The 13,275-nt window shown below is 42.7% G+C and overlaps 1 protein-coding gene across 13 annotated transcripts in view; it reads right to left on the bottom strand.

The window, feature by feature from the left end:
- PRDM5 (PR/SET domain 5) overlaps positions 1–12,907 on the bottom strand; it is a 450,522-nt gene extending 437,615 nt beyond the window's left edge. For 3 of the 13 annotated variants that reach the window (XR_007517603.1, XR_007517604.1, XR_007517601.1), the window contains exon 1: positions 12,281–12,718. Coding sequence is in view for 7 of the 13 variants with exons in the window: in XM_049885413.1 (XP_049741370.1) it covers positions 12,281–12,373 (93 nt within the window). In the remaining 6 variants the exon portion in view is untranslated. The other 10 variants (XR_007517600.1, XM_049885413.1, XM_049885410.1 and 7 more) reach the window with 7 other exon arrangements.
- Positions 12,908–13,275: the final 368 nt, after the last annotated feature.

Raw genomic sequence — 13,275 nt, 5'->3', positions numbered from 1 at the left:
AGCAAGGAAGTGGACTCTCCTCTAGAGCATCCAAAAGGAATGCTGCCCTGCCTACCCACTTTAGACTTCCGACATCCAGAGCTAAGATAATACATCTATGTTGTTTTAAGTCATTGCATTTGTGGTACTTTGTTACAGCAGCTACAGGAAACTAATACGGGAGTTTAGAGTTGTCAATAACTTTTGTCCCAAAAAGCAGCTGTGAACAAAATCTTACTCCCTTGGAGCACTGGTGGGCTCGAACCGCTCACCTTTTGGTTAGCAGCCGAGCACTTTACCACTGCACTAGCAGGGCTCCTTCGAATAAAATCCTAGGGTACCAAGAAAGTACGAACTATGACTTCCATTTGTTCATGAAAAGGTCATAGTACAAGGAAAGATTGTCCTAGGATTCATGAACACAGGCTGCCACTCAGGGGCCACTTAGCCAAGAAAGCATGAAATTGAGAGGGAAGAAAGCCAGGAAAAAGAATTAACCCAGTGCGGTCAATTCACTGTGTCTCGTGTGTAATAAATTAAAGAGAACTAGGTCTCTGCAATGCTCTTTACCCCTACTGGAATTGAGGGAAAAGAAATCTGAACGATGGAGACACAAATATGTTATTTCATTCATATACAATTATTTTCGTTTTGCTTTCCTTAATCGTTCCATTTAGATTTTAGCTCTCTTTAAAAATACCAACCCAGCTTAGCTATGCTGAGGGTGTACAAGTTGAAGGGCTTCTAATGTAGGTATAAGAGCGAAGATCTGAAGATTGGGTAAGATTTTAGCAGGTTAATGAAGAATAGATTAGAATGGAGAGAGAAATTTAAACAAGATCAACATAGGACAGTGGCAAAAGGTTTGTAATCTGTAAATTGGGGATAATAGTGAACCTCATTAAGATTGCAAAGTGAATAGGAAAGAGAAAGTCTAGTATGCAAGCAGCCCCCAGGCTCCTCTGTATCAGGAGTTGTTATTGTTAGTTACCTCTAAGTTGATTCTGGCTCATGGTGACCCCGTGCATGCAGAGTAGACCCATGCTCCATAGAGTTTCCAAGGCTATGACCTTTCAGAAGCAGAAAGGAAGTACCTAAGGGTACTTCAGTGGAAATGTTTAAACAACGTTCTTGGTCTGAAATAAGGGCTGTCACAACCTAGCCCTTGAACGTCTGCTTCAATTTTATTTCCAACAATACTACATAAAAAATGTTTAGCTCCATCCAATTTGATTAAGAACAGAAAATCTAGTCAGAATCACTGAAATCAAATAACAGATCTATCCCTTGCTTTCTGTGTCATGCCTGGCAACTCTGTTAACCTATCTTTGCCTCAGTCTCTGAAAATGAGAATAAAAACAGTATCTCTTCCACAGAGTTAACAGGAAAGTAAAATGAAATAGTACATGTTACAGTGCTTAGAACAAGGCCTGTCATATATGAAGTGCTCAATGATAAAGGCAATACTAGTAATAGCCTGATATTGTTACTGGTGGTCATGGAGTCAATTCCTAGTCATGGTGACCCCATGTGTGCAGTAGAGAACTGCTCCACAGGGTTTTCAAGGCTATGACCTTTCAGAAGCAGATCACCAGGCCTGTCTCCTGAAGTGCCACCAGGTGGGTTCAAACCACTGACCGTTAGGTTAGTAACAGAGCAGTTAAACACTTGCGCTACCCAAAAACCAAAACCTCTTGCCATCGAATCAAATTTCATCTCATAGTGACCCTATAGGACAGAGCAAATCTAGCACATAGGGTTTCCAAGGCTATAATCTTTACGGAAACAAAATGTCACATCTTTCTCCCACACAGCAGCTGATGGAACCAACCACTGACCTTTTGGTTGGCAGCTGAGCACTTAACCACTGGGCCACCAGGGCTCCTTTGTGCCACCCAGGGACTCCTAATAATCGCCTACATAATGCACTTGTGCTCCTGTAAAGTTCATCTCCTCCATAAGGCTTTCTTTGACTCCCCCAGCATTTTCTGATTACTCATGATGATGACTAGAGTGGTTTCTCACTCTTGAATTTCTACTGTACTTCTTCTCCTCAGAACCTCATGTTCATGTCTATCATAGCACTAGTCAGACTGTATGGCTATTTCTTACATCTCCACCTCCCTCACTGGACTACAGATTAACATAATCCCACTGCCTAATATAGTGCCTGGCAAAATGAATCCATATAATGCAAATCTGGGCATTTAATACAAAAATATATATTTTTTTATCATCTCCATTTCTCCAGCAAGGTTGTAAATACCACAGTACAGAAAAGGTAGCTCTTTATCAATACTGTTAAGTGTAAAAACCCAAAACCCATTGCCATCGAGTCAATTCTGACTCATAGCGACCCTACAGGACAGAGTAAAACTGCCCCATAGTTTCCAAGGAGTGCCTGGCATATTTGAACTGCCGACCCTTTGGTTAACAGCTGTAGCACTTAACCACTACGCCACCAGGGTTTCTACTGTTAAGTATAGTATCCTATATTTATTATATGATGTTGATATTAGCTGCCATAGAGTAAGCCCCAGATTCAGGGCAACCCCATGAACAACCCCATGAACAAATGAACAAAACACTGTCCAGTGGTCTTAGTTATCTAGCGCTGCTATAACAGAAATTCCACAAGTGGATGGCTTTAACCAACAGAAGCATATTCTCTCACAGTCTAGTAGGCTAGAAGTCCAAATTCAGAGCGCCAGGTCCAGGGGAAGGCTTTCTCTCTCCTTCAGCTTTGGAGGTAGATCCTTGTCATCAATCTTCCCCTAGACTATGAGCTTCCCTGTGCAGGAACCCTGGGTCCAAAGGACGCTCCCTGCTCTCAGCACTGCTTTCTTGGTGGTATGAGGTCCCCCACTCTCTACTCACTTCCCTTTCCTTTTATTTCTTGTAAGATAAAAGGTGATGCAGGTCACACTCCAGGGAAACTTACCTTACATTGATCAGGAATGTACTGAGAAAGGGTGTTACATCCACTAACCATCATTAACATAATCTAATCTTGCCTCATTAACCACTGGCAGAGATTAGGATTTACAACATATAGGAAAACTACATCAATCACAAAATAGAGGACAACCACACAATACTGGGAATCATGGCCCAGCCAAGTTGACACATATTTTGGGGGGACACAACTCAGTCCATGACACTGGTCCCGCACCATCCCTGTGCCAGTCCCATAATCTGTTACAGATGGGACTGCTGTGATCCACAGGGTTTTCACTGACTAGTTTGTTGGAAATAGATCAACAGGCCCTTCTTCTTAATCCATCTTAGCCTGGAGCTCTACTGAAACCTGTTCAGCATTACAGTAGCACCCAAGCCTCCAATGACAGAGGAGCGGTGGCTATGCCCGTGGTGCACTGGGTGGTAGAATTCTCGCCTTCCAGGGAGACCGGAATAGATTCCCACCAATGCACCTCATGAGCATTATACGCTTAACCAAATCAAAAACCAAACCCATTCCCATCGAGTCAATTCCAACTCACAGTGACCCTGCAGGACAGTAAAACCGCCCCATAGAATTTCCAAGGAGCGCCTGGTGGATATGAACTGCTGACCTTTTGGTTAACAGACGTAGCTCTTAAGCACTACACCACCATGGTTTCCATCATATGTTCAGTAAATGTTTATTGATGATATTGATGCTTTAATCAACATATCCTTACAAGTGAACACACTGGTTTCCAATGCAGTAGTTTACCAGGTAAACAAATGGCACCAACATCTACTCTGCTGCTCAAGGCAAAAACCAGTCATCCCAGATGTTTTCCCTTTGAACGATCTACCTCACTCAATGCATCAGAACATCTTGTTTCTATCCCCAAAAGCATACCCTGAATCCATACAATTTCCTCTCTCCCTAGTACTACCACCTTAGTCCTAACTCTCTGGACTTCTCTTCTCCAGGTCTTCTCCCAGCTGGCTCAGCATCTTCAGAACTCATCTCAGATGTTCTCATATCTTGAGAGATCTTCCCTGCCAGCCCACCTACACTAGGCCCCACACCCCACTTACTCCCAAATGCATCATCCCGTTTATTGCCTTCATTTAACAAATGCTTTAAATATCTTGGTAATTTTCCCTTTTTTTTTTTTTTTTTCCACCTGTTTACTGCCTATCTCTCCACACAAGAATTCAAATTCCTTGCAGACAAAGACCCTGTTCTGTCTTATTCATCTGTATATTTCCAGGGTCAAGCACAGTGCCTAACATAGTGCAAGCACTCAGCATATGAATGATTAAATGACTGAGAGTGAAAAAGGGGGAAAAAAAAAAAACCTAAGATAAACCTAAAAAGAAGGAAGATTAGTAGTGCTGTATTTCCCACCTTAAGCCTTTCCACAGAATCACAGAATCTGAGAGCTTGAAGGAAACTTATTGTTTACCTTTCTACCTTTTGATTCAAATATAATGTCAAACACCAACCACTGATTAATCATATAAACCTGCAAAGGAAATATGGTCATGATATTAAAAAAGAAAATGTAATGTAGTGAAGTGTTTGCTTAACTCTTTATTGTATGTATATTTTGCACATTAGCTTTGCGTAACCAAAACAACCTGCTGCCCGGTAGGGTTTCCAAGGAATGGCTGGTGGATTTGAACTGCCACCCTCCGGTTAGCAGCCATAGCTCTTAACTACTGCATCACCAGGGCTCCATTAGTTTTGAGTAACTAATATTAATTTTAGTAGGCATAGTAGTTTGCAACCTAGAATTCCACATCTTTATTGAATCACTATACTGTGCTCTTTTGATAACATAAGGCGAACGCTTAGAACTGGGTCTGGTACATGGCACACGGTGTCAATTTTATTATTCTTAACACCAGCAAATTGCAAGGTGTGTAAGTATAAAAGAACTCAGAACTCTATTTTTACAAGAGGGCTTTCCAACAGACTCTCATGGATTCTTTCTCCAGGGGCAATTCGTGGTTTACACAGAAATACCTAGATGACTTACTCCTCACCCAATCTCTAATTTACATAATGGCAACAAAAAGAAACCTATTCCCTTTTCTTCTTGCCGTTATGTAGATTTTTAGGGGAAAAAAAAGGGCAACAGTCAGTGATAAAGAAAATAAGGAAAGATCTCGTAGGTCTAAAAAGGTGGAGCCAGAGAATCAAGTGATTCTGCTACAGGAAGTCCCAGCATCCCATGCTAGAAAACACTCTCCAAAAAGTAGCGGTGTATTCAGAGAAGAATGAACAGGACCCAGTTGGTCAGATAATCTCAGGTCTACCTGGTAGTGTGGCTGGGGTGTCCAGCAAGATCCCTCAACCTGGCTTAGGATTCTCTGAAGTTTAAATCAGTAGATGTCTTGAACTTCAATCCCTTTTTAAAGGAGAAGTGCTATACCAGTGTAAGTGTTATAAAAGTGTGATAAAACATCTATAATTTCTAACACATATATATATATCTAAAGCAACATATTTCAAAATTTGTCTAGAGAACGTGAAATATTTTCTGTAAGGTCCTCAATATAGTTGCTGAAATACTCACCCTTCTCAGAACACTTAGTTTTATAGCAAGGTATAGGAAACTAGGAAAATATGTAAGAATTGAAAGACTATATGCAAACAGGTAAGGGATACATCAGTATTCAGCTTCAGCCATTGAATTGAAGCAAAATCTATTACTGGGGTTCAGCTTTGTCCTCAGCCTTCAGAAGGCAAAGGAGCCAGTGCCTAATTTAAGGTCATGTCTGGCATCAATGAACCTGTCCATTAACAATGACTTTGTGTCCTGATCACAGCGAAATTACTTCAGTAACATCAACAAGGTGTGTCATTTGAGTTTATTGTTAATACTTGCAGATTTACTTTGAAATATAGATAAACATTTTACATGTAATCTGGATGAAAATCTCCACGTTTTATATGTTGAGGTTACCTAGCCAGGAAAAGATAAGTGTCTAGTCATTACTGCAAGAGTAAAATGCTGTAATATAGGATGATTTTAAAAACTGTTCATTCTATGCCCCAAAAATAAGAACTTTTGAATAATCAAAAAAATGGAAAAATAAGTTGAAAATAATAAAAACACTAAAAGAATGTGCTTAACAAGCTATGTCTAAAATCTAAATAGCAAAAAAAAAAAAAAAAAAAAAACCACAGTTGCCTTCAAGCCAATAGAGTTTTCATGGCTGTGACATTTCAGAAGCAGACGGCCCGGACTTTCTTCCATGGCACCTCTGGGGGATTTGCACTGCCAGCCTTTCAGTTAGCACCCAACTGCTTAACCATCTGCATCAAATATAAGGCAAAAAGTAGAGAGTATGTAATAATTGTAATTTTTATAAAATTGATGTATTACTATTCATAGCATGAAGCAAAAATTTTTTAAGAACTGTATATATTCTTTAAAATAATTATACTTAGGCCTGAGGCCTTGAAAAAGAAGTCTATATTGTAAGAATGAACTAAAAGCAGAATTTCAACTCTGCACAGAAATTATGATATTTGGCTTTGAAAGAGTGTCACTTTTAACACTTGGTCATTTGGCCAAAATATCTATTCAGTACACCTCTAGATAAAGTATTCACTCCCACTTTGCACCTCTGAACATTCTCCTAAAATTCCACTTGAAAATATGTGGTTAATTTTTTTCCAATTTTATCCTGGGGGTGATTGTAGGTCATGTTGTCAATGCGGCCCTTTTAAAGATATAGTAGCTCTGTCCATCTCTCTTCACCTGCTCCTGAAGGTCAGACGCTGGGGGAGAGAATTTATACTCAGATGAAAGGCAGCCTAGTATCCCTGGATGTATATCCTGAGAACCACTTGGCAGCATACCTTACCTGAACAAGCCTACTCTCGCCCCTACTTCCATTTATCGATATAGTTACTAAAAAAGGAAAAAAAAATTTTTTTTTTCTTTTTTTTTTTTTTCCTTTAGGTGTGGAAAATGGTGGCAGGAAGAGGGACTTATAACGTCCATTGTTCCATCACAGGAAACAAATGTTCCACAAAGAACACAAGCTCTGGACTCAGAAGTCATAGGTTTGAAGCTTGACCCACTAAATCGGCAGGTTATTTAACCTTACAGAACGTCAGTTTTCTCATCTCTTAAATGAAGAGTAATAACGATCTCATGAGAGTACCGTGCCAATGAAGTTAATTAATGTAAATAAAGTACCAAGCATGGGTCCTGGCATAAAGCATCCGCCCAGTAAAAGGTGACTCTCATTATCACTGCTGCCAGCTTTATTCCAGATTTTACACACCCCTGCAAAACAGACATAACACAATTCTCATCAAATCCAAAGATCTGGAATTTTCCACTAATCTCTCTTCCTAGGCCTTTGCTCTCGACATCCAACATTTGCAGGCTGTTCTGAAGGACAGTACATTACGCATGTCCTGCTTACATGCCTCTATATGTCTAGGAAGGGAGATTGAAAAAGTCATGCAGAACAGAATTTTAAATTCCCATGGAATCCAAACTTTCTGGAGCCATGGAAGGTAGATGAATCCCTGAAGCTACTGCCCTGAGATAATCTTTAAACGTTAAACCAATAATATCCCCTGAAGTCTCCTTGCAACTAGTAAAAAAGGTCCACCACGCATCTGTCAGTTTGTCCTACCATGGTTGCTTTTGTGTTGCTGTAATGCTAGAAGCTATGCCACTGGCATCTCAAATACCAGCAGGGTCTCCCATGGTGGGCAGGTTTCAGCAGAGCTTTGGGACTAAGAAAGACTAGGAAGAAAGACCTGGCAATCTAGCTCTAAAAAAACTGACCAGTGAAAACCTTATAAATAGCAGCAGAACATCATCTGACATAGTTCCAGAAGTCGAGCCCCTCTGGTTGGAAGGCAATCAACACGGGGCTGCAGAAGAGCTGCCTCCTCAAAGTAGAGTCAACCTTAATGATGTGGATGAAGTCAAGCTTTCAGAACCTTCATTTGCTAATGTGATACAACTCAAAATAAGAAGAAACAGCTGCACACATCCATTAATAATTAAAATGTGGAATGTGAGAAATACGAATCTAGAAAAATTTGAAGTCATCAAAAATTAAATGGAACACATGAAGATCAGCGTCCTGGACATTAGTGAGCTGAAATGGGCTGTTATTGGCCATTGTGAATCAGACAATCATATGGTCTACTATGCTGGGAATGACAAATTGAAGAGGAATGGCGCTGCATTCCTCATCAAAAAGAATATTTCAAGATCTATTCTGAAGTACAATGCTGCACTGAGGTTTGAATTTGGGGCCAGAATCCCACACATACGCAAACCAGAATCTTGGCACATGCACAGGACCTGAGGAGCTGCTGCCCTGAACTTGACTCCGGATTTGAACATCACTGTCGATGGCAGTGGGTTTAGTGGGTTGGGGAAGAAGATATTTTCCAGCACACCATGGTGCCCAAGCCCATTTGGAAAGTAAGAGGTCCCTTCCTTTGCAACATGACTCAGCACCTGGATCTCCAAATATCGGCATAGGAGGGATAGAGGTTTCGGATTTCAGGCACCAATCCCTGCCCCCTGGAGACCCGAGGACATAAAAGCTTCCAGCTCCCTTGGGGCAGAGAGCACATGGTCTTTCGGCTGCTAGGCCCCACGGTGTCCCCTGTTTGAGCAAACAATAAATTTCCACTTTCTGTTTCCCTTGCAGCTAGTGGTGTGGCATCTCTTTTATTTCAATCAGCTAATAGGACAGGACAAGATCCCGAGTTCATTTAAAATAAGATAATATCCATACACCTACAAGGAAGGGCAGTTAAGATGACTACAATTCAAATTTACGCACCAATCATTAATTCCAAAGATGAAGAAACTGAAGATTTTCACCAACTTCTGTAGTCTAAAACTGATCAAGCATGCAGTCAAGATGCACTGATAAATACTGGTAATTGGATTGTGAAGAATGATCAGTAGTTGAAAAATACGGCCTTGCTGATAGAAATGGAGATCACATGATAGAATTTTGCAAGACCAATGACTTATTCATTGCAAATACCTTTTTTTAACAACATAAACAGCAACTACGCACATGAACCTCACCAAACAGAAAACACAGGATCAAATCAACTACATCTGTGGAAAGAGACTACAGAGAAGCTCGATATCACCAGTCAGACAAGGCCAGGGGGAGACTGTGGAAGAGACCATTAATTGCTCCTCTGCAAATTCCAGTTGAAGCTGAAGAAAATTAAAACAAGTCCACAAGAGCCAAAGTACAACATTGAGTATATCCCATCTGAATTTAGAAACCATCTCAAGAATAGACTTGATACACCGAACACTAGTGGCTGAAGACCAGAAAAGTTATGGGATGTCAAGGCCATCATACACGAAGAAAGCAAAAGGCCACTAAAAAGACAGGAAAGAAAGAAAAGACCAAAATGATGTCAGAAGAGACTCTAAAACTTACACTTGAACATAGGCTAGCTAAAGCAAATGGAAGAAATGTGAAGTAAAAGAGCTGAACAGAAGATCTCAAAGGTCAGCTCGAGAAGACAAAGTATTATAATGACATGTGCAAAGACCTGGAATTAGAAAACCAAACAGCAAGAACATGCTCGGCATTATTTAAGCCGAAAGAACTGAAGAAAAAATGCAAGACTTGAGTTGTAATTCAGAAGGATTCTATGGGCAAAATATTGTATGCAGGAATCACCAAAAGAAGACAGAAGGAATATACAGAGTCACTGTACCGAAAAGAATTGGTCAATGTGCAACCATTTCAGGAGGTAACATATGATCAAGTACTGATGGCACTGAAGGAAGAAGTCCAACCTGCACTGAAGGCACTGGCAAAAAAGAAGGTTCCAGGAATCAACGAAATACCCAGAGAGATGTTTCAACAAACAGATCCAATGCTGGAAATGCTCACTCATCTATGCCAGGAAATCTGAAGGACAGTTACCTGGCCAACCCACCAAAAGAGATCTGCATTTGTGCCGATTCCAAAGATAGGAGATTCAACAGAATATGGAAATTATCAAATAGTATCATTAATATCACACCCCCAAGTAAAATTTTGCTGAAGATTATTCAAAAGCAGTTGCAGCAGTACATCAACAGGGAGCTGCCAGAAGTTCAAACCAGATTCAGAATAGGACTTTGAACAAGGAATATCACTGCTGATGTCAGATGGATCTTGGCTGAGAGCAAAGAATATCAGAAAGATGTTTACCTGTGTTTTATTGACTATGCAAAGGCATTCAACTGTGTGGATCATAACAAACTGTGGATAACATTACGAAGAGTGGGAATACCAGAACACTTAATCATGCTCACGCAGAACCTATACTTAGACGAAGTAGCACTGCTTCAAACAGAACAAGGGGATACTTCGTGGTTTAAAATCAGGAAAGCTGTGTGTCAGGCTTGTATTCTTTCACCATACTTATTCACTCTGTACGCTGAGGAAATAATCTTAGAATATGGACTATATGAAGAAGAACATGGTATCAGGATTGGAGGAAGGCTTATTAACAACCTGCAATTTGCAGGTGACACAACCTTGTTTGCAGAAAGTGAAGAGGACTTGAAGCCCTTACTAATGAAAATCAAAGACTTCAGTACCGATTACACCTCAACATAAATAAAATAAAAATTCTCACAATTGGACCAATAAGCAACATCATGTTAAACAGAGAAAATACTGAAGTTGTCAAGGATTTCATTTTACTTGGAACCACAATCAACGCCCATGGAAGCAGCAGTCAGAAAATCAAAAGACATTCTGCACTGAGCAAATCTGCTACAAAAGACCTCTTTAAAGTGTTAAAAAAAGCAAAGATGTCACTTTGAGGACTAAAGTGGACCTGACCCAAGCCATGGTATTTTCAAAGGTTTCACTGTGCATTGGAAAGCTGGACAATGAATAACAAAAGCAAAAAATGAAGCCGGTGCCATCAAGTCGATTCCAACTTATAGCAACCCTAGAGCAGAGGAGAACTGCCCCACAGGGTTTCCAAGGAGCGGCTGCTGGATTTGAACTGCCCGCCTTTTGGTTAGCAGCCAAGCTCTTAACCACTATCCCACCAGGGCTCCAGAAAATGAATAAGGTAGATCAAGAAGAATTGATGGCCTTAAATTATGGTGTTGGTGAAGAATATTGAATAGACCATGGACAGCCAGAAGAACGAACAAATCTGTCTTGGAAGAAGTACAGCCAGAACGCTCCTAAGAACTGAAGATGGCCAGACTTCATCTCATGTACTTTGGACATGTCATAAGAAGGACGTCATGCTTGGTAGAGACTCAGCTAAAGTGGAAGACCCTCAACAGAGATGGATTGACACAGTAGCTGCAATAATAGGCTCAAACATAGGAACGATTGTGAGGGGTGGCTCTAGACCAGGCAGTGTTTTGTTCTCTTGTACATAGGATTGCTATGTGTCAGAACCCCTTACACAGTACTTAACAACAAAAGTAAGAAAAGGTCTGCCTTGAGCATTTTGCTTTTTTAAGAAGTATATGGGATCAAATTGACAACAGCAAATAGTAAAATTGGATAAGAACCTCAGGCGGCTGTGAGTTTATGTTAATAAGGGAGAAACAACTCAGAAAAGGTGGGTGAGAAACAAAGAATGGTTGTACAACTCGAAGAATATAATCAATGTCACTAAATTGTAAAGTATAAACTGTTGGATTGGTGTATGTTTTGCTGCATATGTTTTCAACAATAAGATAAATAAAGTTTGGGGGGGGAAAGGAAAAATCCAGAAGAAGAGAAAAAAGATCATCTAGTTGGCAAGTCCCAGAAACATTCTGGAATTTTGGAAGGCCTGTGTGAGCTGACCTCTGGGGTGCCATCCCCCAACCCCCCACTCCGCCTACTTTCCACGAGGTAAGTGAAGATGTTCTGGCCGCATTTCACATGAAAGGAAGGTGACGGCGGCATGCGCGCCCATAAAGACACCCGCCCACGAGTGCCTTCGCCAACGCAAAGACGCAGCTCACACCCTTAACCGAGGAAGAGGGAGGCTCCATCCGGACTCACTTCCTGCAGGAGAAAGGAAAGACATCTTACTGTAGGGCGCTCGGCGGCGATTCGGCCGCTGAACCAAGGTGCTGCGGAGGTCACCCGGCAGACACCTACGTGGCGTTGCCCGCTCGGGAGGCGCGGCGACAAAGGCCTTCAGGGCGCGTCCGCACTGTACCAGAGCCCCTAGCCCCCGGGCTTCCCGCCGAACACCCGGCCCGGCCCCAGCAGGGGCGACAGGGGTAAAGCCTGCGGCGTCCCCGGCCCTCCAACGGGTCGAGTCCGGGAGGCGCAGGGCGCGCGGCTAGGAGCAGGGAGCGCAGGCCGCGGCCGGGTCACCCACCTTTCTCACTCTGCGGGCCGTGTAGAGCCCCATCCCGTCCTGAACCCGAGAGGACTTCAGGGAGAACCTGTCCGGCACGTACATGCCCAGCATTTTCCCGGCCACGCCGCCCGTCGCTCAACTCCAGAGCGCCCGGGAGGCGACACATCGAAATTTGGGGTGCCGGGGTGGAGGGGAGAGGCCGGCGGAGAAGGAGGAAATGGAGTTTTCCTCCCAGAATCCCCACCTCCCCGCCGATTCCAGGATCCCCTGCGGCTCAGCCCCTCCTCGTCCCGGGTCTGGCCCGGCCCGGAGCCGCCGCGGCCGCATCTGCCATCGCTGGCGCGGGGGCGCGGGCCTGGGCGCTGCAGGATCTGGGACGCCGCGCGCTGATTGGCCCGAAGTTGGCCGTTCGGACCCGCGCCCGGGCACGGAGCCCGGAGCAGGGCCGACCCTAGGGCCTCAAACCCGGAGGCCCGCGAGCCGCGCCTACCCGCCCGCACCCTCTAGCCCGGCGCGGCTGCGTGCGTTCCCGCCTTTGTCCTTTGGGCTTTCATACCATGCGGCTCTGAACCTACTACTCCGAGTCGGAAAGTTTTGCAGTTTTCTTCAGATATGAAACGAAATGGGCCTTGACATGGGGTGTGGTGGGGGGGCGGGGAGATTCTCCAAAACAACTTTATCAAGTTTCTGAGTCGGAAAGGAAGCTTATTGCCAGACTACTGGGAACAATCCCTGATGTCTAGGAAATTTCGGTCCTTCTAGTCTGAGTTACGCATCTTTGTTTTTTTTTTTTTTGTTGTTGTTGTTTTTCCACGTTTGGTTTAGAGGTTTGAACTCATAGAGAATCGAAAAGTCTGTTGATTCATTTACAGAGAAAGGGGTGTTCACAGCCTGCAACTAATTCAAGTTAACTCAAAATTTGTTGTTAAAAAATTATTTTTAAAGCGATAGAAACTAGTTCTTTATGGTGTCATAGCCCCTGTCAAGTTCTAAGGCTTCCCTAGATTCCCCCT

This window comes from Elephas maximus, chromosome 5 (genome assembly GCF_024166365.1).
Source record: "Elephas maximus indicus isolate mEleMax1 chromosome 5, mEleMax1 primary haplotype, whole genome shotgun sequence".
NCBI classification, from domain to species: domain Eukaryota; kingdom Metazoa; phylum Chordata; class Mammalia; order Proboscidea; family Elephantidae; genus Elephas; species Elephas maximus.
The sequence above is the reverse complement of the archived record's forward strand: the minus strand, read 5'-3'. Positions and strand labels throughout refer to the sequence as shown.